Genomic DNA, 22,434 nt, shown 5'->3' on the forward strand with positions numbered 1-22,434 from the left:
ATTTTAAAATTCAAAATAAAAGTAACTAAATAAATTTTATAAATAAAAGTATAAGTACATATATAACACTACTAAAGTTAGTATATTGACACATCACTTATAGTAAGATCTATTATATAGTTTTTACTCAAACACCAATCATTGTTTAACATAACTGATGTAAAAAACTTCATGTGGAAAAAATAAAGCTTATAACTAAATTTTCTCATTAAGCAAATCAATTTTTTGGTTGGACCCTTTTTATACCTGGAGACTATAATCTTATTCACAATCTATACGGCCCCCACCCTAAAAAAATAAAGAGCTCTATTTAGCTGAACATATGAAAGAGGGAAATTCTACTAATAATATCTCAATTATAATTATTTTTTCAAAATTAATATAGACATATTAATTCCTAATGTCGGTATTAGGACGCTTTGATCAAAGGTGCCTTGTATATTCAAAATTTATTCAATCGCTCAGAGTTTACAATATGGGGGGGCACAGTTATTTTACTACCCAATATTGAAAAGGCTCAAAAAAATAAAATTAGGACAACGTACTTCGTTTCCACTAAATGGACTCTGAAGATGTTACATTTCAGATGGCAGATATGACAACGTTAATTACATAAAATCCCTGTATTTTAGAACATCATTTCTGTTCAAATCAAAGACCTTGCAGATGTCCGAAATGGTACATTTGCTGAGACCGTCATGCCCATCTCCACGATGAACAAGTTCCTCAAGTTCCTTTGACGGCTGCAAAACCTAATTACAAAGAAAGATAAAAACATGGTTTTTATCAAATGCCGCCACAACGAAAATCCACACAGGTTGAATCTTTCCAATTATGTGTGTGCGCGTGCGTGTGTATAGCAGAATTGACCTATTCAAGAAAACTAGAAAATGCAGGTAATCAACTTTAGTTGGCATAAAAAGAGCTCGTTTGGTTTGGTTAAATCCAACATAGGTACAAAATGATGGGTTTAATCAGTTTTTAAGATTTTCCAAGTGGAAAATCCAAACCAAGCAGGCATAGTTGGCATATCAAGAGCCCCTTTGGTTTGGTTAAGTCAATGTTTTGTACAAAAAGATAGGCTCAACATATCCATGGACCATGGTCAAAGCAACAAAATAACGGTTCACATAGACAAAGGTGGGGATAACTGGTGTAAATACTAGCCATTACAAGTGCCGGAGAAGTTCTTCATGCAGTTGTATTCTGTTAAATTAATAACCCCATTGAATACCAAAAAGCACCACTTCCTCACGCAATTGTATTTGGATATACTAAGTTTATGACAAGATAACTCAGTATATTTGTCATAATCTATCAATATGCAAAACTCCATATCCACAGGCTCAAAACTACGAGGCAGTTTTTGACAGTAAATACTAATTTGGGGGGAGCTTGGATTTCTGTTTTTTCTTTTGGGGGTGGGGGTTGATGCTCAGACCATGAAAGACAAATGTAGAGTTCTTTGCTATGACTGATCTCAGATACCAATCAAAATAGCAACCTCGTTATCTTCACCGTATCAGAATGCATAATTTAACTTACCCATGTAAAACCAAGTGAATTATGGATTCCATGAAGAGAGTCACCATGCTTGGCCTCATTCCCGTTCCCTGTAGTAGAGGTCATAGTTGAAGAACTATCTGAGACAAGCTGAAGGAGCTTCTCACTTCCCTAAAACATCAGTATTAACAAACAAAGAAGATGGGATGAAAATGATGTAGTTTAATAAATAATACAGTGACAGGACACAAAAAACGCTGATGCTAGGGCCAACAACACCATCCTACAGAGAAAGACAAAACTTCGGGCAAGGCAAATAATATAAACCAGAAAGTCACCATCTAAAGGATATAACAAAGTCACTTACATATATCTTTAAAAAGAACAAGGCCATAGTTGTTTTTTACACTGATTCAAACTACATTCTTTTAAGTCCTCTGCCAATCAACTTGAAACAAATGGCTATCTTTACTAGTGCATTTCAGGGGAGGACCCAAGCATCGGCTTGGGGGGCTTGGTTCTGCCCCTAAGTGCATTCATTAACTCCAATTTCACATTTTAAATTGTACAAAGCTTATTTTTACGATGTTCACATATCATAAAACAAATAGTTGCAATATAACTAGCATGTACACACCTGTAGAGCTCGCCAGTGAGAATAAGTGCGGAACAAAACCCAAAAGAATGGAATGTTGGGCAATGGTAAAACCTATAACAGAAACAAGCAGTAGAATAAAAGGCATTGTGATACGATGGGAAAATTGATTTGGATATCAAGCTATATCAATGCATATAGCTTCAAAACTTGAGAATCCAAATCACAGTGAAGCAGAGTAGACATTTTGAAGTGAAACACATACGTACAGTAAACACAGTTGTCAAAGGAAGCAATGTAACTGAACCATAAAAGTACTTCTTGTGGATGATAGTTCCCCTGTAAATCAGATAGCATTTCAATATCAATGTTCTCACACTCATAGAATGCCAATAAAATCCAATAGAAATCAAATACAGCTTAAACAGACCTATAAGAAATTAATATGAATGTATCTAAGCATCAATGAGCTTTTTTTAGTTCTGAGGGCCATTATCATAGAAGCTTTACTAATGGATCTTAATGTTGTTCCTTGTACATAAAGCTCATCATAAATAATCATAGATCCCCCCCCTCCCCTTCTCTCTCCAAACATTATTACATGAAAACCAGACCACTTCAGGAGGAATATGTCCCGAAGAGAACTCAAGAAATATTAATATAGTCATCTTCTGACACAAATCTATGCCATTAGACATGATGGCCAGAATTTTGAAAAAATCACGGAAGCCTCTGGGAAAATAATATGATGCAATCTTCCACATTGCAATAATATGGAAGATGGTCCCAATATGCTTATGGTGGTGCATTTGGAGGGAAAGGAATGACAGAAGCCTCGAAGATCGAGAGTGATAAATGGAAGAGCTTAGGAAATTGTCTTTCAATACTTTACTTCATTAGTCAGTTATAATTGATTCCAATGGAATGAGTTTCCATGAATTTCTTGTATCGCTGAACTAGCCAGCCAAGGCAACGCTCTTGTATATGTCCCATATACCTGGACTTTTGCCTATTCTTATGATCAATAAAATTTTGTTTACCGATTAAAGAAAAAAGAGTAATGCTACATCTTAGTTGGGTGCATATGTAAAGATTATCTCCTGCTGACATAATCATCTTATTTGCTTGAATTTTTGCAACAACTTTCCTAGTCTTCCCTAAAGACTCAATTTTGGGGAAATATTCCGGGGAGGGGGAGGGGGAGGGGGAGGGAGGACAAATTCATCAGAGCGTAGAGCCATCATAGCATATTCATTCAGAAGATCCAAGGTCAGCCATGCTTCATTGTCAGATTTTCCAGCAATAGAAAAACTAAGGGGTGAACAAGTATAGCTGGTAAAAGAGAATTAGTGTTGCCTCAAAGATGGCAAAAACTTTGAACTTTGTACTTATTAGATGGGCAAGAAAAAGAAGGAAAAGAAATTACCTCATGGCAATATGTCGTAATCTTCGCCGCACAAGCCGTGCATTTAAACTGCAAGAATGAAAAATATTGTCAACATGGCAGAATTACAGAAAATAAAAAAGGTGGCAAAGACGAAGCCCTAGGCCCACTTACTTTTTCCAAGTTACATCCTTCTTCAGATGAGATGTCAGCTAGTGATGAAATAGAAAAGAATAAAAACCATGACAAAAATGTAAAATTGGATAGGAAAAAAAAAGCTTTTTATTCATCTTTCTGATATGACAACAAATGCAAATGGCTGGTTTAATTTCTTTCTTTTCTTTTTTGTTTTTAATCCTTCTGATAGAGCAACAAACGCAAACGACTGATTTAAGTGAGTAACGAACTATAGGTTACAATGCTAGAGCAGACCATCTAAAAGCAGAGTGAAAGTAAGAGTAAAGCGATAAGCTTTTGTTGAATTGAAAAAGTTAAGGCAAAGCGAAAAAAAGGAAAAGGCGAAACCTTAACGGGTAGGTAACTTCGACATTTGTGACGTCCTTTGTGATAGATTTGAAGAAAATCTCAGAGGGCTTAACTCGCGCCAAAAGCCGCAGTCCCAATCTAAATCATATACTAATAAACAGTGAGCGAAGAAAAACAAAACATTAAGCTCAAGCGCGGTAAAAAGGATGGAAGAAAAGGACAGAAGCTCACCCGTGAATCTTGTTCTTGATAGTTCCTTGAGGCGCTTTCTCCAGACCAACCCAAGCTCTATTCATCTTCATTAGAATCCAGCAAAAATAATAATAATAATCAGTATTTCGCATCACTAGCAGACGAAGACGGGAGAGCGAAAAGAGAGGAGAAGACCTTGAGAGAGACGAAATCGACGAGGAGTTCGGCATTAGCATTGAAGGGCTTGGGATTGGAGGAGATATCCCGCCACAGATCTTTCAATGTGGAAGGTGTTTGAGAAAAAGCGGAACCGGAAGAAGAAGAAGAAGAAGAATCAAGAGAATGATTAATGGATCTAGAGAAGCACCAGTTCCTCCCTCTTATCGGGAACACCACCAATCTCGCTCTCATGCTTTGTTTTTTGCTTTTCTCTCTCTTTCTCCTGAATTTCCCTGTTACACACCCCTTAAACCCTAACCTCGGACCCTAACGTACTTTCAATAGTATCATTCAAAATTCCGATTCCCCTCTGATATAATTAAAAATTGAAATAGAATCAAAAGGAAAGGATCTGTATATAGTATATTCCAAGTCAATAAGAAAAACCCACAAAGGCTCTGGCTTTTTGAGACGTTCGGTACAGCTGCGAAGAATGCGGGAAGGTAACAAAGACGAGAGATAGAGAGAAGGGGAGGCGGCGAGCGAGAGTGTCAGTGGGTGAGTGACGCGGATACCGGTGGAGGGAAGTTAAGAAGCGGTCCAATCTAATTACGGGTTTTTCCAGTGCGAGTCGGGTGTAGGATAGACGGAAAAGTTTTATTCGCAATTCATCTTATTATTATTTATTAATTTTAATTTATAAATTTTATTATTATTTATAATTTATTTCACTATTATCTATAATCCATCTTAATTTATTCTAACTCATCTTTAAATTCAATCACACTATGAGTCAGTTCCACGTGGGGTTGTCTCTCTGTCTACCGACTCTTTGCTTTCTTCGACCCAACCCCAACCCAACGGACGTTTACCAAAGCCCTAACCCTATCCTTTCCCGCCAATTGGGCTTACTATATATCCAACCAAATTGGTTAATTAACTATATATATCTTTGAATGCTACTCATCATTTTATACAAGACATTTTATACATTTTTAAATTATTTTTTATTTTATTTTATTCTTGTTAAACTAATTAAACTGTTCTACTTATCATCCATACACCACATATTTATTATATAAAAAATGAAAAAAAGAAATTAAAACAAGAATGATGTGTGAAGATGATAAGTATAATTATTCTATATTATTATATCTAAAAATTATATTTTCAAGTAGGTGTGTGGAACATACATAATAAAATACTTACACGGCATAATTTGATTTGAAATATAAATTTTAAAACGTAAATTATGTGAATGATATATTCTATACACCAATTTGAGAATAGAATAACTCTATTATATCAATATTAGTTCAAACGCCCATAAGGTTTTCTCTTAATTACAAGGTTTTCTCTTAATTAATTACAAGTATTAATTATGCACAATCTTATTTATTAGCCCATCTTTATACATCAGTTAAAAAAGTTTTATTTTTCCTGTATTGGGTTTGACAACATACGATATATCTGCACGATTTATAACTTATAGAACTCATAATTTTTAAAGTCGAAATTATGACCCCTTGATGAACCACTTTGGCCTTAATAACTGCTGCGTTTTACATCACCATTGTGATTCTTTTCGCGTCCAATATCCAGGAAAAATAATCCAGAAAACTATTATTTCAAGCAATGAAACAGCAGTTTTTGCAACCCAAATATTGATTTCTGTGTGTGAAAAGGGGGAAGGTACAGAGAGTAGATTTACAAGCACCATTTGCCCACGCACATATAATACTCAGCCGAGGCTATCGCATCATCAAATGGAACAAGAAAAAAGAAAAAAAGAATGCTATTATCATACACTGGAATAAATGTTAACAAATTTCGGGGTAAACCAACTATCGTGCAGAGGTACATACAGAAATAGCCTCTTTTTAAGACTCAAAATCTCACACCATTTCTGTATCTTCTTTCATTCGTTTTCTGCCACAAAGTTTGGATCTTCACCTTGGCAGAGGTACTCATCACACAGAGATGCCGAACCCCAGTCTTTACGCAGTCGCAAGATGTCCTCTGTGAATGTTGATCCAGGGGCTCCAATGAATACACTAGACAGTGCGCAGATTGTCTTATCCAGCATAGCTTCCACCTTCAGTATGAAAATCCAGAAAATGGATTTAATATATGGATTTCAGTGACAACCATAAGATCATTAGGTTCAGACAATTTCTTTGCACCCAAGCTATACAAATATACAAACAGGAAAAGAAATAATTTCTTTTAAGTAAAAAAGAAGCTTAATTCACCTGAGAGTCATCCTCAAGGCCATGTCTGTACAACAAAGCATCCCATTTTTCAGCTGAACTACGAGGAGGCCTTTTAACAAGTGGTACAGCCTTCCCGCCAAGCACAACTAGTGACTGCAACAAACTAGTTTCACTTTCAGCTGCATCAGTTGAAAGATAAACGACTGGCGCATTTGCTTTTTCAACTATTCGAGTGATGCAGTCCGCAGCTTGAGGAATGGGGAAAAAGCAACTGGGCATTTTAGCATTGCTGGAAAATTAAACAAGATTACAGGTACTGAGATGCTAAAATTTTTCTTAGCAAGCATACATAAACGCATCCATATACAGAATGCAAATAAAAAGTCACATTTGCTCAAAAGCTAGTCCTTCCATTCAAGCATTCAAAATGTGACTTAAAATTGGAGCATGAGCAAATATTGCTTTTACATTATTAACAAAATATCATATAAAAAGAGAATTCTACTTGTCATAGGATTGCATAAGTAACTCGAACCCAGAATTTCTCTCCCTCAAGAAAGGATAAGGGTACATCCGACCTAAGGAAGGGATGGGAATATCTACAACAAAGGTATGCATATATGATACAACGCGATGCAAATCGCTAGCAAATGCTTACATATTGCACATCTACCTTTCCTCAGAGCCTCGTAAGCTAGGATTAACTGGCACATACTGGGCATACAATGAATAACCATAGCTAGTAGGCAAAAATGAGAAATTAAAACGCCATATTTGTTGTGCAAGTGGGTAAAAAAAGGAGGTAAACAAATTGAGTTTTCACGATTAAAAAGTTTTTTGTTACCGAACAATTGCAACATATGCATAGCTGTAAGAAAGCCACATACTTCAACGATGTCAATCGTCAAACATACTGTGACAAATAAACATCACCATTTGGACACTGGACAGGGAAAACGTAGACATACCAGAACTTTAAGAAGCCGTGTCTCCGAAAGTGAAGTGCTACGAAGTTCTTTCCCAAGAATGTCTGAATAAAACGCTGTGCGGTAAGTAAAATAAGACGACTTGGTTCGATTAGCGTCTTGCATTTGTGAGCAAGCGGCCCACCTGGCTGCATCACCCAATCTTGCTCCACATCCGCATAGAAAATGTCTCCAATTGCAAGAACATCGTCATCCGAAGAGAACTTGGACTGGACATCTTGAACAGTTCTCTTGTTTGGCTTCTTAATATCCTCAACCCAAGCAGGCTCAGGGTTCCCCATTGAAAGTCCCAAAGATTTTAGCTTCTTAATGTGCTCCTCATCCACATAACAAGGCTGAGGCAGCGAAAAATAACATTTAAAACTGTCTATGTGCATATGATTCTTCTTAGCCACGGAAAACTCCTCAAACGAAACAACAACCTTTCTCCCAAAGCATTCATTAATATGATCAATATCCAAGACCCTATTGTACTGGTAATCCACTTTGGAGCTCGGAATGACCAAAACCCGGTCAAGCAGAGCCGCAAAGAACATGTGCTTCTCCAAGCAAATCAAATGGTTGGACATCTGCCCGGACAGGCAAATTGCGAACAAGTATTTATTTGATTTCGGCTTCCACTCAATGGTTCTTCGCGCATTCATCTTCTGGTCCACCTTTCCACACCTACCGAAACCATAACCACCGCTTAGACTGGGGTCCTGAAAATCGGATTGGAACTCGGATAAGTTCCCGTATCGATGGGACGACAAGAGAACCTGCTGAATCTCTTTATTCAAGGAAAGCTGCTGGAGTAGGGCAGATTTAAGATCGTCGAGCAATGCGGTCGACTGTACGAACGAACGGTTCCCCGTTTCCAACTGGGAGTTATTCCATAAACTGAAAAGCCCTAGTTGCTGTTGTCTCAACAAATAAAGAGCGCGCAATTCGGATTCGCGCATGCGGTCGAATCTGAGGCCGGAGGGGAAGAGGTTGCGGGTGGAGAAGTAGAGGACGAGGATGAGAAGAGGAAGGAGGATGGCGAGTAGGTACCTCTTGTTGAGGTGGAGGTGGAATCGCCGGCGCATTGTGGAGTGGAAATCGTCAATGTGGAAGGGCGAGCGAGTAGTGGGAGGGAGGTGCTTGACGTCGTCATTCTGCAGGATCAGGTTCTCGCGGTCGTCCTCTTCGTCCGACGACGAACCTCGCTCCATTTTCGCTTTCGCTTTTCTTTCTTCTTTTTTTTTTTTCCTCCGCCCGCCCCAAAGTCACTGACCGAGTGACGACGAACGCATTAGAGAATCACCGGAGTATCAAAGCAAAAGGGAATTGTGTTGAGATCTGGAAGAAACATTTGAACGCACTGAAATTGATGTAGCTGACCACAAAACTGTTTGATATATCTCCTCATAAGGATTCGATCGAGATGAGAAGGCGAGGAGTGAAGGGGAAGAAAGGAAAGAAAATAATGATCGAGTTTTTGTGTCGGTGGAGGAAAATGACACGTTACCGGCCCACCTCACAATAATGTATAGCCCATTTTTGGACGACGTTTCAACCGGTGGTTGTTGACCCGGGCCGACCCGACTCATAGGTTAGGTTAGGTTTGAACAGTGAGTCGGGATGAAAATTAAATAAAATATTATTTAAATATTATTATTATTTTGAGATAGGAATGGACAGTGAGGACCTGCCTTACACCATGCAGGTAGCATCTCTATTTTGAGATTTATAAAAGTTGAATTATTTATTATATTTAATATAAGAATTTGTAAAAGTTATAATGATAAAATGAGTTGAAAGTGTTTATTAATCTAAACTGAGTTTTAATGCTGCTACTGTAGTCGAACAGATCAAACCATCCAAACGAACAGATAGCCGGATGAACGGATACATTATAAATCTGGATGTAAAACCAAATATAGCCAAATATCTGGATCCATATCCGATCATTCCCATGATTCTTACTCCCAATTGATTCAAAATATTAGTTGTAACAGATTTTGTTGCTGTTGTGCATGTCTCCCTCGTCAGCTAAAGGAAGCCTATTCAGGGAAATATCGTGTTGTTATGCATACTTGACTCTAAATATCGTTTTCTCGTATAGGATTTGCTTTCGTCCTTTCCTCGTATTCCTCTCCACACGTTCAGCCTGTTATGTCGACCTTCTAACTAATCTACGTTCATGTTGATACTAATATTGCAGACTGCAGTGGCCTCCTTTATAAGATAGAAAGGTTATAGTGTTGAAACAGCCCCGAGATCAAAGACTTGCATTGTACATTCATATGTTCGGCAAACTGAAATATGAATGGTGTTATAATTTATGATGTTTCTTGCGCTAACACTGTGCTCTTCGCCACTTCAATGAGCCTTCCACGAACCCATTTTTTTATTACGGCAACTGACTCAGAACGTGTTTCCTCTTTCAGAGACTCAACTTTGTCTCCATTTGGTAGAGGTCGTCTTCCATAGTCGCTATGCTGGTTTAGTTTTGGTTGGTCATGGCGATTTATTGAACCTGATTGCTTCATTAGACTCTCAAAACTGAAAGGAGACGAGCCAGAGCCACTGAAGCTGGTTGGGAAAAGTTCATCCTCACTGTTCAGTAGATCATGCAAGGCAAACTTGCGAAAGTTAAGGTCCTCGTCCTTTCTTTGTACCATTGGGGCTCCAATTACTTCTCTTGGCTCTGCTTGGTTTAAAACTTCAATTTTTTCACTCCTATCCTTCTCAACCTGGCCAATTAGTCCTTTTGAGGCAACTGAAGGGTAACCGCCATCCTCATGGGAAGTGTTCTGACCAGTCTCTACGGATTCAATCAATTGGATTGCTTCAGCTATAAGCTTTCTGGTTTCCATCAGGGAAGCTCGAGCAACAGGGCTCTTCATTGCAGCAACCTCAAGGGCCTTGGCAGCCTTCTCAGCTTCAACAATCAATAGCCTGCAGTTTGCCACAAATTAAACCTAGAGTTCCAAGAATTTCGAAGTAGCTAATCAAATGGCAATCAAAGAATGGAAATACATTGCCTTTTGATGCAGGTCAGCAGGTGGGTTGATTCAGACTGACATTATTTTTTTTGGGAGGGGGGCGGGAATGATAATTAAGCTATGACAGGAAAGCAACGGCATCAGTAATCAGACCATTAAACCACTTAAGTGATGAGTTGGAAACCATTTTTCCTCTCACTTATTTGAGCTGGCCATAGTCTCAGGTATTTCAAGAGAACTCCTGGTGCAAATCAAACCCCAGGATGTCTAAGTATATAGCTCATCCCAAACCCATCCTTTGATTACAAGGCTACATCCTGACAGGTCAATTAAATAGTTCTTTACTAACCAAATTTAAGTATGAGAACAGAGACATGAACTTACCTTGCTCGTTCAACAGCTACAGTTTTTTTAGTTTCTGCAGCTGCCCTCTCTGCTCTAATGTTTTTTATCATCTCCAGCTTAGAATTCGCCATGGGATCTTTGTAACGGGGTTCACTATGTCTCCTCAACCTTAATTGTTGATTTTGGATTTTATTCTCAACCATAGAAGAATTATCCGTTGCACAATCTCTTTTTTTTGTGGGGCTCCTTCTAGACGTCTGTATACCACTACTTGACCTTCTCTGTGGATTTCTTTCAGCATTAGGTGGTATCCCATAATGTTTAGCCAAGCCAGCGCAGACCCGATCACGGTAGTCCTGATAAAATGTAGGAAAATCCAACTTTGAGAATAAATTTATCAGGTGCACAACTAAAACCACAAAGCATAACTCTACAAAGTAGAATTGGTACCAAGAATCGGTTTCGGTAAAAAAGGGAACTTGGCTTCTATGGAAAACTGAAAGATTTAGTCTGAGTACCCCAAAATTTTGAGCAAACCAATCCGTTACTATAGATTATTGACATAAGGAAGAACACAAGATAGATGTTCAAGTGGGACATAAAGTTTGAAGAAACTATAACTCATAGTTGTCTAGCTCAAATGCAATCTAGACGTTGGATAGGGAACATCTTTTTAATTGGGAAGAGTTTTGAAAATACAAGTTTCTCCTATAATTTTTTTCACACTTAAAAGGATCTTGTTTTTTGCTTGGACAAGCGGGCAATGTCATGAAAATCAGCCTTTAGGTGTATCTATTATATGCATCACTTGGATTGTACCTTTGCACTTTTTAATGAAGTTTTATACTTATATAATATATATATACATATTATATACATCATGAAACTCAGTTTTATAGGATCAGCAAGAAAAGATGAACTTGGTGAAATCTTAGAACTTAATATAAGTGCTATATGCACCAATTCTCATCATTTGATTGCAAATTTGCAATAACAAAGCCATTTGTTTTGAGAAGTCATATTGAAATAGAGGTGTTATTCACTGGTTTTTTATCAGTGACGGAATAGAGGTGTTATGGAATGTGCAAAGCCTTGCACTTGTAACCCAATATTTGATGGATAAGACAACTATTCTCTTCCAGCATTCTTTTTCAGAAAGTGAGGATACAGTTTAGCAAATGATTTCCTCATAACAATTCGGCAGGTTTGGGCATAGGATGAGATATAAAATTCTCATCTAATCTCATTTTATCTCATCCCACATAATTCAAATACAAAATTTTTAAATTAATCATTGCAACTTTTTCAATCTAATCATTACAACTTTTTCAAAATTTTAAATAAAAAACAATTCCAACTTTTTTAAAATCCCAAACAAAAATAATATTATAAAACTATATTTTTACAATATTTTAACTTTATAATATTTTTTATTCAACTTTTTCTCTCTCCTTTCCCAAAATTCAAAAAATACTCAACTCAAACTATCTCACTACTATTCACAAACTATCAAACTATCTTAGATAGAGCAGTCAAGGCCATCAAGAAATAACTCATAATCTAATAGAAGAGTTCCAAGATAGGACCTGGCAAGTAAGGTTTATGCAGAAAACATGAATCACGGAACTTCTTCTAGATACCATGTTACCTACTTACAGTATTAGCCCATTTGGCGGAGATTGCTTCTGAAATTTTCCGCCTTTGCTCAGGGGACATAGTTGTTCTCTTGCTACCTTTTAGCCCAGCCATCATCTTCCTCTGTTCAACACTCTCTAACCACTCCTTCTTGAGCTGTTCATCTAATATCTTGTAGGAATCCCACTGCAGCTCTTCCTCACCAACAAAGCCTCGTTTTGCTGCTTCTGCAATTAGATTCTGCCACTCAAAGCAGCAACCTTCCTGCACTGTCAGCTTCTCACGTAGCCTTTGCCACCCCAATCGAACTCCAAGTGCAATTTTCACCCTTGTCTCTGTGCTGTACAATCAATTAAAAGAAATAGAAAGTACAACATTATGAAATGACATGGTGGGATGTATGACAATAGAAATTCATGAACTCGGAATCCCTGTCATAATCCTTAAAGACTGGGGAGTCTGCCAGGGTTAGGAAAATGTCCGTGGTAGACTAAAACGCTAATAAACAGAATGGTATAAGGCCTACCTCTGAGCATGTCCTAGGTTGCTTAATTTCAATCTGACCTGCACGACCAATTTTGTTAAGAGAATAATCACTTCTAAACTATCCAAATGGACTGTAGTAATGACAATACGAACATCTCTTTTCTCATGCTCAACAAATGCATAATATGTTTGACACCTCATAATAAATCATGCCATTGATATCCAACTCTTTGGATTGGCCATCTAACTTATTGTCAAAAGATGACCCAAGGAGACTACAGACTAAATACAGCTTATTCCAAATATACAAGGATACTATAGATGGGAAAAAAAAAAAAAAGTCAATTTGGACGAACTTAAGATGGCTTTATCAGGTCAAAACGAGAAAACGCAAATAAAATGTTCTGAAAAATATTAGACAGTTATCTGCTTACGATTCTGTCATGGTGTGTACACTGGTTAGGTATTATTCTAGCATTAAGTGTTGAACAGTCACAAACTCCTTAAATCAGCACAGAAAATTAGTTCATACAGCATAATGTTGTACTCTTAACCTGACAATCTCATTGCATGCAGCAAGAAGGTTCAAACTATTCAACAACAAATTGTTGGATATGAGCAAGATTTTGACACCAGCATGTTATGTCATTATAGATTCTGTAGACCAGCGGTAAACTGAAGGGAATTTAAGGCCTAGAGACAGGCCATGCTCCTAATATCTGACATCGGTGGCAAAGCAAAGGGTTGTGAGGGGGCTTTTCAAAGTCACCAACATGATTGCCTAACATTTTCATATACTAGCATGTTGAAGTTTGTATTCTAAGTAGGGTGAGCCTGTTACTTACCAATGTATATTAAAAAAAAGAGTTTTAAGTAGGATGTACTGATGATCAATCACCACCCACCATCCATGTGTGCCATGAGATGAGTACATGGTCCAGTTAAGCATTTATATAATGAAATAGGTGCAACTGAAAGAGCAAGACTTTAAAGTTGAAAGTTCCACCAAAATAACCGTCTTCATTCTAAACAAACTAAGGTCATTTCAAAGGTACATGTGAAATTATTCTTACACGACATCACCTTAGGATCCTGCATTGCAAGCTTTGTTCTCTCTCTAATCCGTTGAAGGGTTTCTGCCCAGCATATAGAGATTTGAGCTTATGTAAAACAAATACTGGAAACAGACTGACAAATCCAGAAGCCAAGATCTATAAATATATTGTTACCAGCACTGTGTTTCCTGCCTTTGTTCCACGGTGTGTTACCCTTATTTGCTTTTGATATTCTCAGCCTTCTCGACCTCTCTCTCTCATCCAATTCCTTCGCGTCTTCACTCGAATACTTGAGTTCAATTGTCGGGAGACTTGAATCGATACCAAAGTGTGTAACATCGCAACCCTTTTGTCCATTTTTATTCTGAACTAAACCCTTGGCCTTGGGTTCAAGAGTTGCGATTGCATTGATCAGGAGTCTACTCCTTTGCACCTCAACGTGTTTCACATTTACGTTTAGTTCTTTAGGCAGTCGCAAAGATTTCCAAGCATAGGACAGTCTTTTATCGTTCGCAGAGGTAAACGGAGTTGATGATTTACCATGAATAAGGGTTTGAGCCCTGATTGCACACAAACGACTTTGCAGGCAGGCTGCGGAGTAGCAATCTCTGCTAACAGATACAAAAATGACAGTCTCAGCGATTATCACTAAGAGGCAAACTACAATATTGTACACTCTGCATATCACCAGTTACACAACTAAGGTGAGTAATGCAGTTACAAGTCCAGATACACAACAATCGCGCACCCCTTAGTAAAAAAGTGATCTAACTAAAAAAAAATGATTTTTTTTAGCACTTTTTCAAATAGAGTAATCAAATTGAGCAATAAAGTGAATTGGGATTTCAACTAAAAATAAGAAAAACAAAAACTTCAAATAGAATTCATACGGAACTGAATGTGAGATTGAAGATAGGAGAAAATAAAGAAGAAAAAGGAACTCGGAGAAGTAGAGGAGAGAAGTGAGCACCCAGTATAGGCATGGGAGCTCATTAGCCAAATCCAGACTCTAATGTCAATAGGCTAGTGAAATGGGGAGACGGGACAGCATTTGTTAAGAAAGCGGAGCATTTTCAGGGGACAACTTCTCGAAACGATGGTTACCAGGGGAGAGACAATTTGGGACGACCTGGGTGTTTAAACACTGCGAGAAAGCCACGCAGCCTGCGGCGTCGAATAACGGTTGAACTGAATAACGATGCTACCTATATATTATGGATCTGTTTGGGGTTCGGTGTAACCTAATCACTTCGTTTGGTTTTAATAAAATATTATTTTTAACATAATTTTTATTTTAACAATTTGAAAATTAAATTATTTTTTTAATTTTATGTAAAAATTTAAAATAATTATAATATTTAAATGAAATAAAATAGTTTGTAAATTAAAAATTATTGAAATAATTTTAAAAACACTTTAATCATAAAGTTGTTTGGGTTTTAATTATTCAACTACTTTTTATGAAAAATACTAAACCCACCGATGGTGGGTCTCGATAGTGTCTTGAAACTTTTTTTTTTTTTTTTTTACTTTGTGATTAAAGAGATATTTTTTAATAATGTTGTTAATTTCTTTTAAAAAATATATACATTTAAGAGTGTTAAAAAAATACACGAAAAAAAGCAAAAAATTGACACACACTTATTGAAACCCAAATTGAGTCGAATATTGATGGTTGTAGTGCCGCACTCTTTATTATCAGTAAACTAAAAGTAGGTTACGAAACATGGTTACACTTTTGAAAAAATAAAAATTTTTCTCATCAACCACTATTAATCACCGCATATCCTATGAAAAACACTCTTACACAATATGAAAAACATCTACACATCTTATGAAAAAGCTATAGGTGTAGAGTGTGGGAGTTAATAGTAGTTGATGCATAGCATTTCTCTTAAAAAATTATCAATGGACAAAAATCTTCTTATAAATTTCGATAATTACAGTTTTAGCCTTTTTATTTGTGAAATACTGCACGTTTTTCTGTGTTTATAGACTGTCTCCCTTTCTTTCCTTTTGATGGTTATGTTTCTAGATAGAGCCCTTCAATAGGTCTCAGGCAGAGCTCAATTGGCAACAAAGCTCTTCAAAATCACGACGACATCACAGAGAACCCAGATGAATTTGTCCAACCCCTTTCAACCTCATGACAGCATGAGAGATCCCTACCCTTTGTTCTTTGTAGTGCAAATTCTTGTAGTCTTTCATTCTTTTTTCGTCACACAATCGTCATACAACCAAGTCATAAACATTTAAAAAAAAAAAAAACCCACATAGATTCCTAGTTCCACAGTTTGCCTCCTATCAAATATAGATATTATTTTGGACATGTTTCGTACATACCGAGAGGACTCCTTGGATAGCTGGGAGGTGGACCAAGGGACCTGCAAATATACAAGTAAAGAAGGGAGCTTAGGGGTGGTCAGGGGACCCTTCGATATTTAAGTCAGTTTTATTTTTTAGGAAGTGTTTACTTTGCCTTAAAATTCCGTGAGTTTGATCATACCTTGATTAGGCTTTTATACTAGGTAGTTTAGAGTTCTGTTGCTTTCATCCCTAGAAGTTGTCTTATCGTGCCTCATGCATGTGAATCAGTCAGGAGGCATGATACCCTAAGGAAAATAATTAATGCAATGTGACTCACGTTCGGCGCCTTCTCAGTTAGGGTCGACGAGTCCCTCTCTCTCCCCTCTCGGAGCCATGGATGCTCTTTCGGCACGCATTCCCACAGCCTGCTAGAGTGGCGTCGCCTTTCTTTCCTTAGTGTATAAGTCGTGGTTACCTCTTTCACACGCTTCCTAGCAACCGTTTTCTAGGAATTTGAAGAGTTTGCGTCCTTCGACCTATCCTGGTGGCGCCCACCTTCCCAAGTGATTGGTGGTTGTAGCTTCCCCCACACGCTTCCTATTATCCACATGCTAGTGATAATTCAAGGCGGCTGACAGGTCGGCATATGTCACCCCTAACCATCTCTGTTGGCGCCTCATTATTGTTTTACTGGGCCAAACAGTTCTCTCACTTGGTGGGACAAGCCCACCAAAGACTGTCATTTTAACTTTATTAGACCGATGGTTTCCTTTGGATCGTGGGATCTCGACATCTTGGACTAGACCTTTTTACCCTCTCCATTACCCTGCTAATTCTCATTGAACCGATTCGATGATAATTTGATTTTCCCTCTTCTTTTCTCTTTTCCTTCATTCTTTTACACTTTTACCCTCCTCAGCCTAACGATTAGGCTCCTCAGTCTTAATGCGCCGTTTGGTTTCCCACATCGTGTTGTGTCGTGCGTTTTACGATATTCGAACCCTTTCGCATCCCTCGTCTGACACATGGGTATGGAAGGCCAACCGTCACTTCTCCTTTATATAAACACGGTTATGCCCTCTTTTCCCCCCTATACCACATCCTCATCTCTTTGTGCTATAATCTTCTCATTCTCTTTGCTCGACTCATTTCCTTCTCCGTCACTTTTCTCAACCTCAATCTTAATGGCTCCCAAGAAGGCCGTTCTATCCAAGATTCCCAAGGAACTAGACCAGCCCGAGGTTCGCACCACGGAGCAATTCTATATTGGTCACAACTGACGTTCAAACGTCACCTCTGAGTTCTTGTCGTCACTGACTTTTACCTTTCATGTCTTGGAGAAGGTGATTTTTTAGGCTCCTGGACCACGTGAGGGGGCTATCGACGATGAGGGTTATGCCTCGAAGGTTGCCATCTTCCCCAGCATGTTCTCTTGCAGGCTGAGGTTATCCTTCCCTCATTATGTTTGTGACCTGCTAGATCATCTCAGATTGCCCCCCTCTCAACTCCACCCAAATGCTTGGAGGAACTTGATGTGTTGCTGCATCCTCTGGAAGCGAGTTTTGTTAGAATCAGACTCGGAGCATGCTAACCTTACAGGCCGTGAGTTTCTTCTAACCCACAACCTTATAAAACGTGAGGGGAATATTTGCAGGTCAAAGTTTCTTCTGGCGTCGAGCTTTGTTGCTGCATCCCAAAGACCTCTCCCGAGGAGTTACGTCATATTGCCCAGGTCGAAGTAAATAATCACCCATTCGATGTCCTCTTGGAGGCTCTCATTAGGGAAGAAAATATAAGGGCATTTTTACTTCCTCTTGATCATACCATTTTTTACGACCACGTCATTCCTATGCAGTCCAAAGCCACCTTGGCTTGGAAGCATTCCCCCAGCCCTCCTCTCGTAGGCAAGGGGAAGAAACTCCACATGGAGGTTGCTAGGGCCGACAGCAACCCAGTGTCCCCTCCTCAATTTCCTTTAGGGCAGTCCTCGACGCTAATTGAGGTACAATGTCCCACATCATTTGTGCATGCCCCACTACCAGCCCCTTTATCCATCCATCGAGTCCACCAATGAGGCAGGGGGAGAGTCCTACCATCCCAAAAGCATCGACCGCTCCTTCCGTGGCTGCTTTGATCGCAGAGCCCGTCATGGTTGCGGTCTTTAAAGTGCCAGTCGCGCCAACGGGCCAGTGTAGGTTGTCCTGAGGGGCCAACATGCTTTCAACGCATTTCTGTAGGGCCCTTCTAGAATTGGCTCCTCGTCGGTCAACTCTGGTAGAGCCTCCTTCTGAGTTGAACGTGGAGATGATCCCCTATTCTCCGACCATAGCGCAATCTGTCGTTGGAGGTCAAGTCTTCAAGGGTGCTGCTGAAGATTGCGCAGAAGGCCCCCACCCAGGTGTGGAGAGGACGTCTTCCGATGGGTCCCATCTTGCTCAGTTGTCACAAGAATGCCCTGCTTCTGCCGCCGTCGCCATCGAGCTCATGGTAGCTCTAGCCGAGGAGCCTATCGGGAGAACTTATAGAGGGGAAGGAGTGGAGCCAGAGTTGGCCACGGTTCTTGACCTTGTTGCTGAGAAGATGACTGATGCTCTATCTCCCGTACTTGTCGCGAGGTCACCTACTACGTAAATTGAGATGGTTGTGGAGGTGAGGACCAAAGGAAAGAGTCCGCGAAGCCCCAATGAGAGAGGGGGCCTCAAAGTCCTGGCGAGGAGCTTTCTTCTGCTACTAAGGGCCACCTCCTTTCCCAGCCTGCCATTAGCCCTGCTGAGAGGGTTGCGGGTGCAGTTGAAGATGTGGAGGTGGCTACCCGGCCATCCCTCGAAGAGAGCCCAGTGGAAGCCATTCCTCTTGCAGCTCGATTAGAGGTGGGAGGAGCTCAGGCAGAGTCTCTCAAACGGGTGACCAAGTATTTGATAGAGACTTCTTCTCCAAGGTCTCTCGTAGTTGTTTGTTCTTTTCTGCCCTCTTATCAATTAGGAATCTTATACTGACTATTCCCGTGTTTTTTTTTTTTTTTTTTGTGACAATGCATCTCGGCTGGCTGCTTTCATTATAGATGGCCAGGAAGCAGTCAAAGGGGAGAACCAGGCCCTACGCTCGCTAGCACGACAAGCTCTACGATGCACTCGAGGGGAGAGGGATAAGAATGAGCGTCTGGAAGTGGAGCTGGTAAAAGCTCAGCTTGCTCACAAAAAGAGCCAGGAACAAGTCAAGCAGCTTCGTTGCCGACGAAAGACCTTAAAAATTGAGCTTTCCACGATGAAGGAGCAGATCGAGTTGAATCGCAATGATGTCTTGACTGTGTCAGCGGCGAGGAACTTAGCCGTAGAGTCGGTTGATAAACTGACTGCGAAGGTGGCGGCTCTTGACGAGTCACTGAGCCAGTTGCAGGGGGAGAATGTTGATTTGAGGGCCATCGAGACTTAGAGGCTCAGCGACTTGAGCAGTTGGACAAAGATTGCCAATCCCTTTCTAAAGCTTTGATAGGGTGAGAAGATTCTTTGACAGCTCTGCCTAAGCTGCTGCCAACCGAGAGAAGATGAGGGCCGACCAAACATCTGAAAAGTTAAAGGGAGCTAAGAAAAGGTTAGCCGCCCAGAATGTGGTCATTGAAGATCTGCGGAGCAACTTGTCTCAAGTCCAGGAGGTTGTTCCCCACTTAGAGGGGCAGTTGAGGTCGATTGTATTCATTCGCAACCATGCTCGGTCATACGGATACATTGAAGGTCTCAAGAGTATGCGGGACTACGTTCTGGAGAACACTCAGGTAAACACAAGAGCCCTCGACCCCAGCGATCTCCCTCCAAACCTCAACTTGCTTGAGGACGACTGTACCCTAGGCAGAGATATGATTCTTCTCTCCTGACTCCGACGCCCCTGATCACAAGCCCAATGTGCCTGAGCCAGACCCTAATGCTCCTGAGCCAGATCCTGATGCTCCAGCACCTTAGTTTTTGTTTATGGGAACTATTGTAAAATTACTTACATTATTTCCTTTCATTGTAAAGACCTCTGTCCAAGTATTAATAAATTTTCATTTTTTCTTTCTTGCTTGGCCTTGAATGGTTTCTCCCCTCAATGTTATTTTACTTTTACTTTTTCTCTTGTCAGCCTGGTGGATCTGATGAGAGGAATAAGTCAAGTCCATGGAGACATGATTCTTGACTCCCCTGGTCTTCTCGTCGACCTCGTAGACTGAGGCAAGGGTTGAGGCAAATCCGTGGAAACACGATACTTGGCTCCCTTGATCTTCTCGTCGACCTCGTTAGCTGAGGCAAGAGATGAGGCAAGTCCATGGAGACACGATACTTTGCTTCCCTGATCTTCTTGTCGACCTCATAGATTGAGGTAAGGATTGAGGCAAGTCCATGGAGACAGGGTACTTGACTCTCCTGGTCTTCTCGTTGGTCATATCTTTTATTTAACCTTTATTGAGGAAAACAGAAAAATAGACACAAATGAAGAGACAAAAATATTTCATTACTATTTCGCTCGATTAAGCACATCATTTTACATTCTCTTTTCATTTTCAACTAAAGAACTTCCGTAGATGCTATGCGTTCTAGGGATGGGGTAACTCTTTTCCTTGCGCATCTTTGAGCCGATAAGACCCCGGCTAGTTACTGGCTGCGACTACGTAAGACCCTTCCCACCACGACCCAAGTTTTCCTTCATCCTGACTCGTTGTTCCTATCCCCCTGAGCACTAAATCCCCTACTTTGAAGGATCGTGGTCGAACGCATCGATTGAAGCTCTGCTCTACTTTCCTCTTATGGACCGCGATCCTCATTTCTGCCTCCACCCTCATTTCTAGGGCTGAGCATCGACAATGTTGGAATTGGAGTGCCCTACTTCCGACTCCGACTCTGACTCTGACTTTGTCGGAGGTTGAATCCGACTCCCATTTTGCATTATGCTTAGGGGTGTAAGGTGGCCGGTTTGGACTGGAAAAACTGACCGGACTGACCGGTTCGGTCCGGACCGGACCGGACCGAAGAAATGGAGGGTCGGTCTCGGTCCAGAAAGTAGTGTGATTTCGGTGTTAGGTCCTGTCCCGAGATGGAGATTTCTCGGCCCGGACCGACCGAAATCTTTTTTTTTTTTTAAATAAATATATTATTTTATAAAATAATTGTAAAATAAATTATGTAGTTTTCATCTAACCTATCCCTAAATATATTATTTTATATAATAATTGTATAATAAATTATGTAGTTTTTATCTAAACTATCCCCATTTAGAATATAAAATTTTAAATATGTAATTACAAATTGTGAATTATATTAATCATATATTATAAATTAACCTATCAATTCATAATTAACTAATGTGTGACCAGTGACCACTGACATCTATGAGACTCAATGTTTTGAATACTGTACCGGACGCCGTACCGGTCAAGGCACTGGAACGAAATATTTCGATACCGGTACCGTTTCGGGATAGCGTTTCGGGATAGTCAATCTATAAATAAATTATATATATAAATAAATTATATACAAATATATATATAAATTATAAATAATCTAGTCTGAATTAGGTGTTAAAAAATAAGCTTGTAGTTTGAAAAAAGGAAAAAAAAAAACACACAGTTCGAAATATAGGCCGGTATAGGCCGAAATTGAGGCCGGTACCAGCCGGTATTTCGGCCGGAACGGAATAGGTATAGTACTTGTACCGGCCGGACGGTCGAAACGAAAAATTTCGACCGTACCGGCCGATACGGTACGAAATTTAAAACACTGATGAGACTATGACCTAAGTTGCAACTTTCAAGTAAATATAAAGCATGTATGGATGTATGAAATCATGGATAATTAAATTATTTATGCTTATTAGTTATTGCTTCGTATACAAAATGTAAAAAATTGTAAATAGCTCATTATAATTTATGCATTAACTTAGAAATATCATAAATTACAATACATTAATATACTCTAAGTTAGTAACAAATAACAATTAACATCATCAATATAATTATATAATTATAAATTGATAACTAAACTAAATCACTATGTCTATAATACTATAACTATAGTCTATAGTCTATAATTAAAAAGAAATCACTATAAGTCTATAAGACTATAAGTTATAACTATATATAGTATTAAATT

General features: G+C 39.3%; 3 protein-coding genes across 4 annotated transcripts; all 3 read right to left on the minus strand.

The window, feature by feature from the left end:
- Nucleotides 1-418: 418 nt before the first annotated feature.
- LOC121260644 (uncharacterized protein C23H3.12c) lies at nt 419-4,890 on the minus strand. Its single transcript, XM_041162592.1, has 8 exons — nt 4,356-4,890; nt 4,200-4,264; nt 4,008-4,106; nt 3,525-3,572; nt 2,368-2,437; nt 2,141-2,212; nt 1,546-1,674; nt 419-752 (listed from the first exon to the last, which is right to left on the minus strand). The coding sequence occupies exons 1-8, from the start codon at nt 4,569-4,571 to the stop codon at nt 609-611; spliced, it is 843 nt and encodes a 280-aa protein (XP_041018526.1). The 5' UTR covers nt 4,572-4,890; the 3' UTR covers nt 419-608.
- Nucleotides 4,891-6,101: 1,211 nt separating this feature from the next.
- Nucleotides 6,102-8,996, minus strand: LOC121259129 (O-fucosyltransferase 36-like). 2 transcript variants are annotated; one of them, XM_041160628.1, is made up of 3 exons: nt 7,501-8,995; nt 6,572-6,821; nt 6,102-6,414 (listed from the first exon to the last, which is right to left on the minus strand). In XM_041160628.1, the coding sequence occupies exons 1-3, from the start codon at nt 8,709-8,711 to the stop codon at nt 6,238-6,240; spliced, it is 1,638 nt and encodes a 545-aa protein (XP_041016562.1). In that variant the 5' UTR covers nt 8,712-8,995; the 3' UTR covers nt 6,102-6,237. The 2 variants fall into 2 exon arrangements, with proteins under 2 accessions (XP_041016562.1, XP_041016569.1); XM_041160635.1 differs by lacking the exon at nt 6,102-6,414 and having other exon boundaries at nt 6,749-7,412; nt 7,443-8,996.
- A 761-nt stretch (nt 8,997-9,757) lies between these two features.
- Nucleotides 9,758-15,001, minus strand: LOC121247461. Its single transcript, XM_041145807.1, has 7 exons — nt 14,979-15,001; nt 14,183-14,616; nt 14,037-14,089; nt 12,994-13,031; nt 12,489-12,807; nt 10,872-11,188; nt 9,758-10,440 (listed from the first exon to the last, which is right to left on the minus strand). The coding sequence occupies exons 1-7, from the start codon at nt 14,999-15,001 to the stop codon at nt 9,822-9,824; spliced, it is 1,803 nt and encodes a 600-aa protein (XP_041001741.1). The 3' UTR covers nt 9,758-9,821.
- Between the last annotated feature and the right edge of the window lie 7,433 nt (nt 15,002-22,434).

The sequence above is a fragment of the Juglans microcarpa x Juglans regia genome, chromosome 1D (genome assembly GCF_004785595.1).
Source record: "Juglans microcarpa x Juglans regia isolate MS1-56 chromosome 1D, Jm3101_v1.0, whole genome shotgun sequence".
NCBI classification, from domain to species: Eukaryota; Viridiplantae; Streptophyta; class Magnoliopsida; order Fagales; family Juglandaceae; genus Juglans; species Juglans microcarpa x Juglans regia.

Bases quoted from the DNA above. Each gene is read 5' to 3' on its own strand.
- LOC121260644 (XM_041162592.1), bottom strand. From the start codon at position 4,571: ATGAGAGCGAGATTGGTGGTGTTCCCGATAAGAGGGAGGAACTGGTGC. The intron at 4,265-4,355 runs GTCTTCTCCTCT...ATTCTAATGAAG, and splicing joins TCGATTTCGTCTCTCTCAAG to ATGAATAGAGCTTGGGTTGG. The intron at 753-1,545 runs GTAAGTTAAATT...CTTTGTAATTAG, and splicing joins ATTCACTTGGTTTTACATGG to GTTTTGCAGCCGTCAAAGGA.
- LOC121247461 (XM_041145807.1), bottom strand. From the start codon at position 15,001: ATGAGCTCCCATGCCTATACTGG. The intron at 13,032-14,036 runs GTGATGTCGTGT...TTGGTCGTGCAG, and splicing joins TTGCAATGCAGGATCCTAAG to GTCAGATTGAAATTAAGCAA. The intron at 11,189-12,488 runs GTAAGTAGGTAA...ACATTTTATCAG, and splicing joins CCGCCAAATGGGCTAATACT to GACTACCGTGATCGGGTCTG.
- LOC121259129 (XM_041160628.1), bottom strand. From the start codon at position 8,711: ATGGAGCGAGGTTCGTCGTCGGACGAAGAGGACGACCGCGAGAACCTG. The intron at 6,822-7,500 runs GTATGTCTACGT...TTAATTTTCCAG, and splicing joins CACGGCTTCTTAAAGTTCTG to CAATGCTAAAATGCCCAGTT. The intron at 6,415-6,571 runs GTGAATTAAGCT...TTCATACTGAAG, and splicing joins GCCTTGAGGATGACTCTCAG to GTGGAAGCTATGCTGGATAA.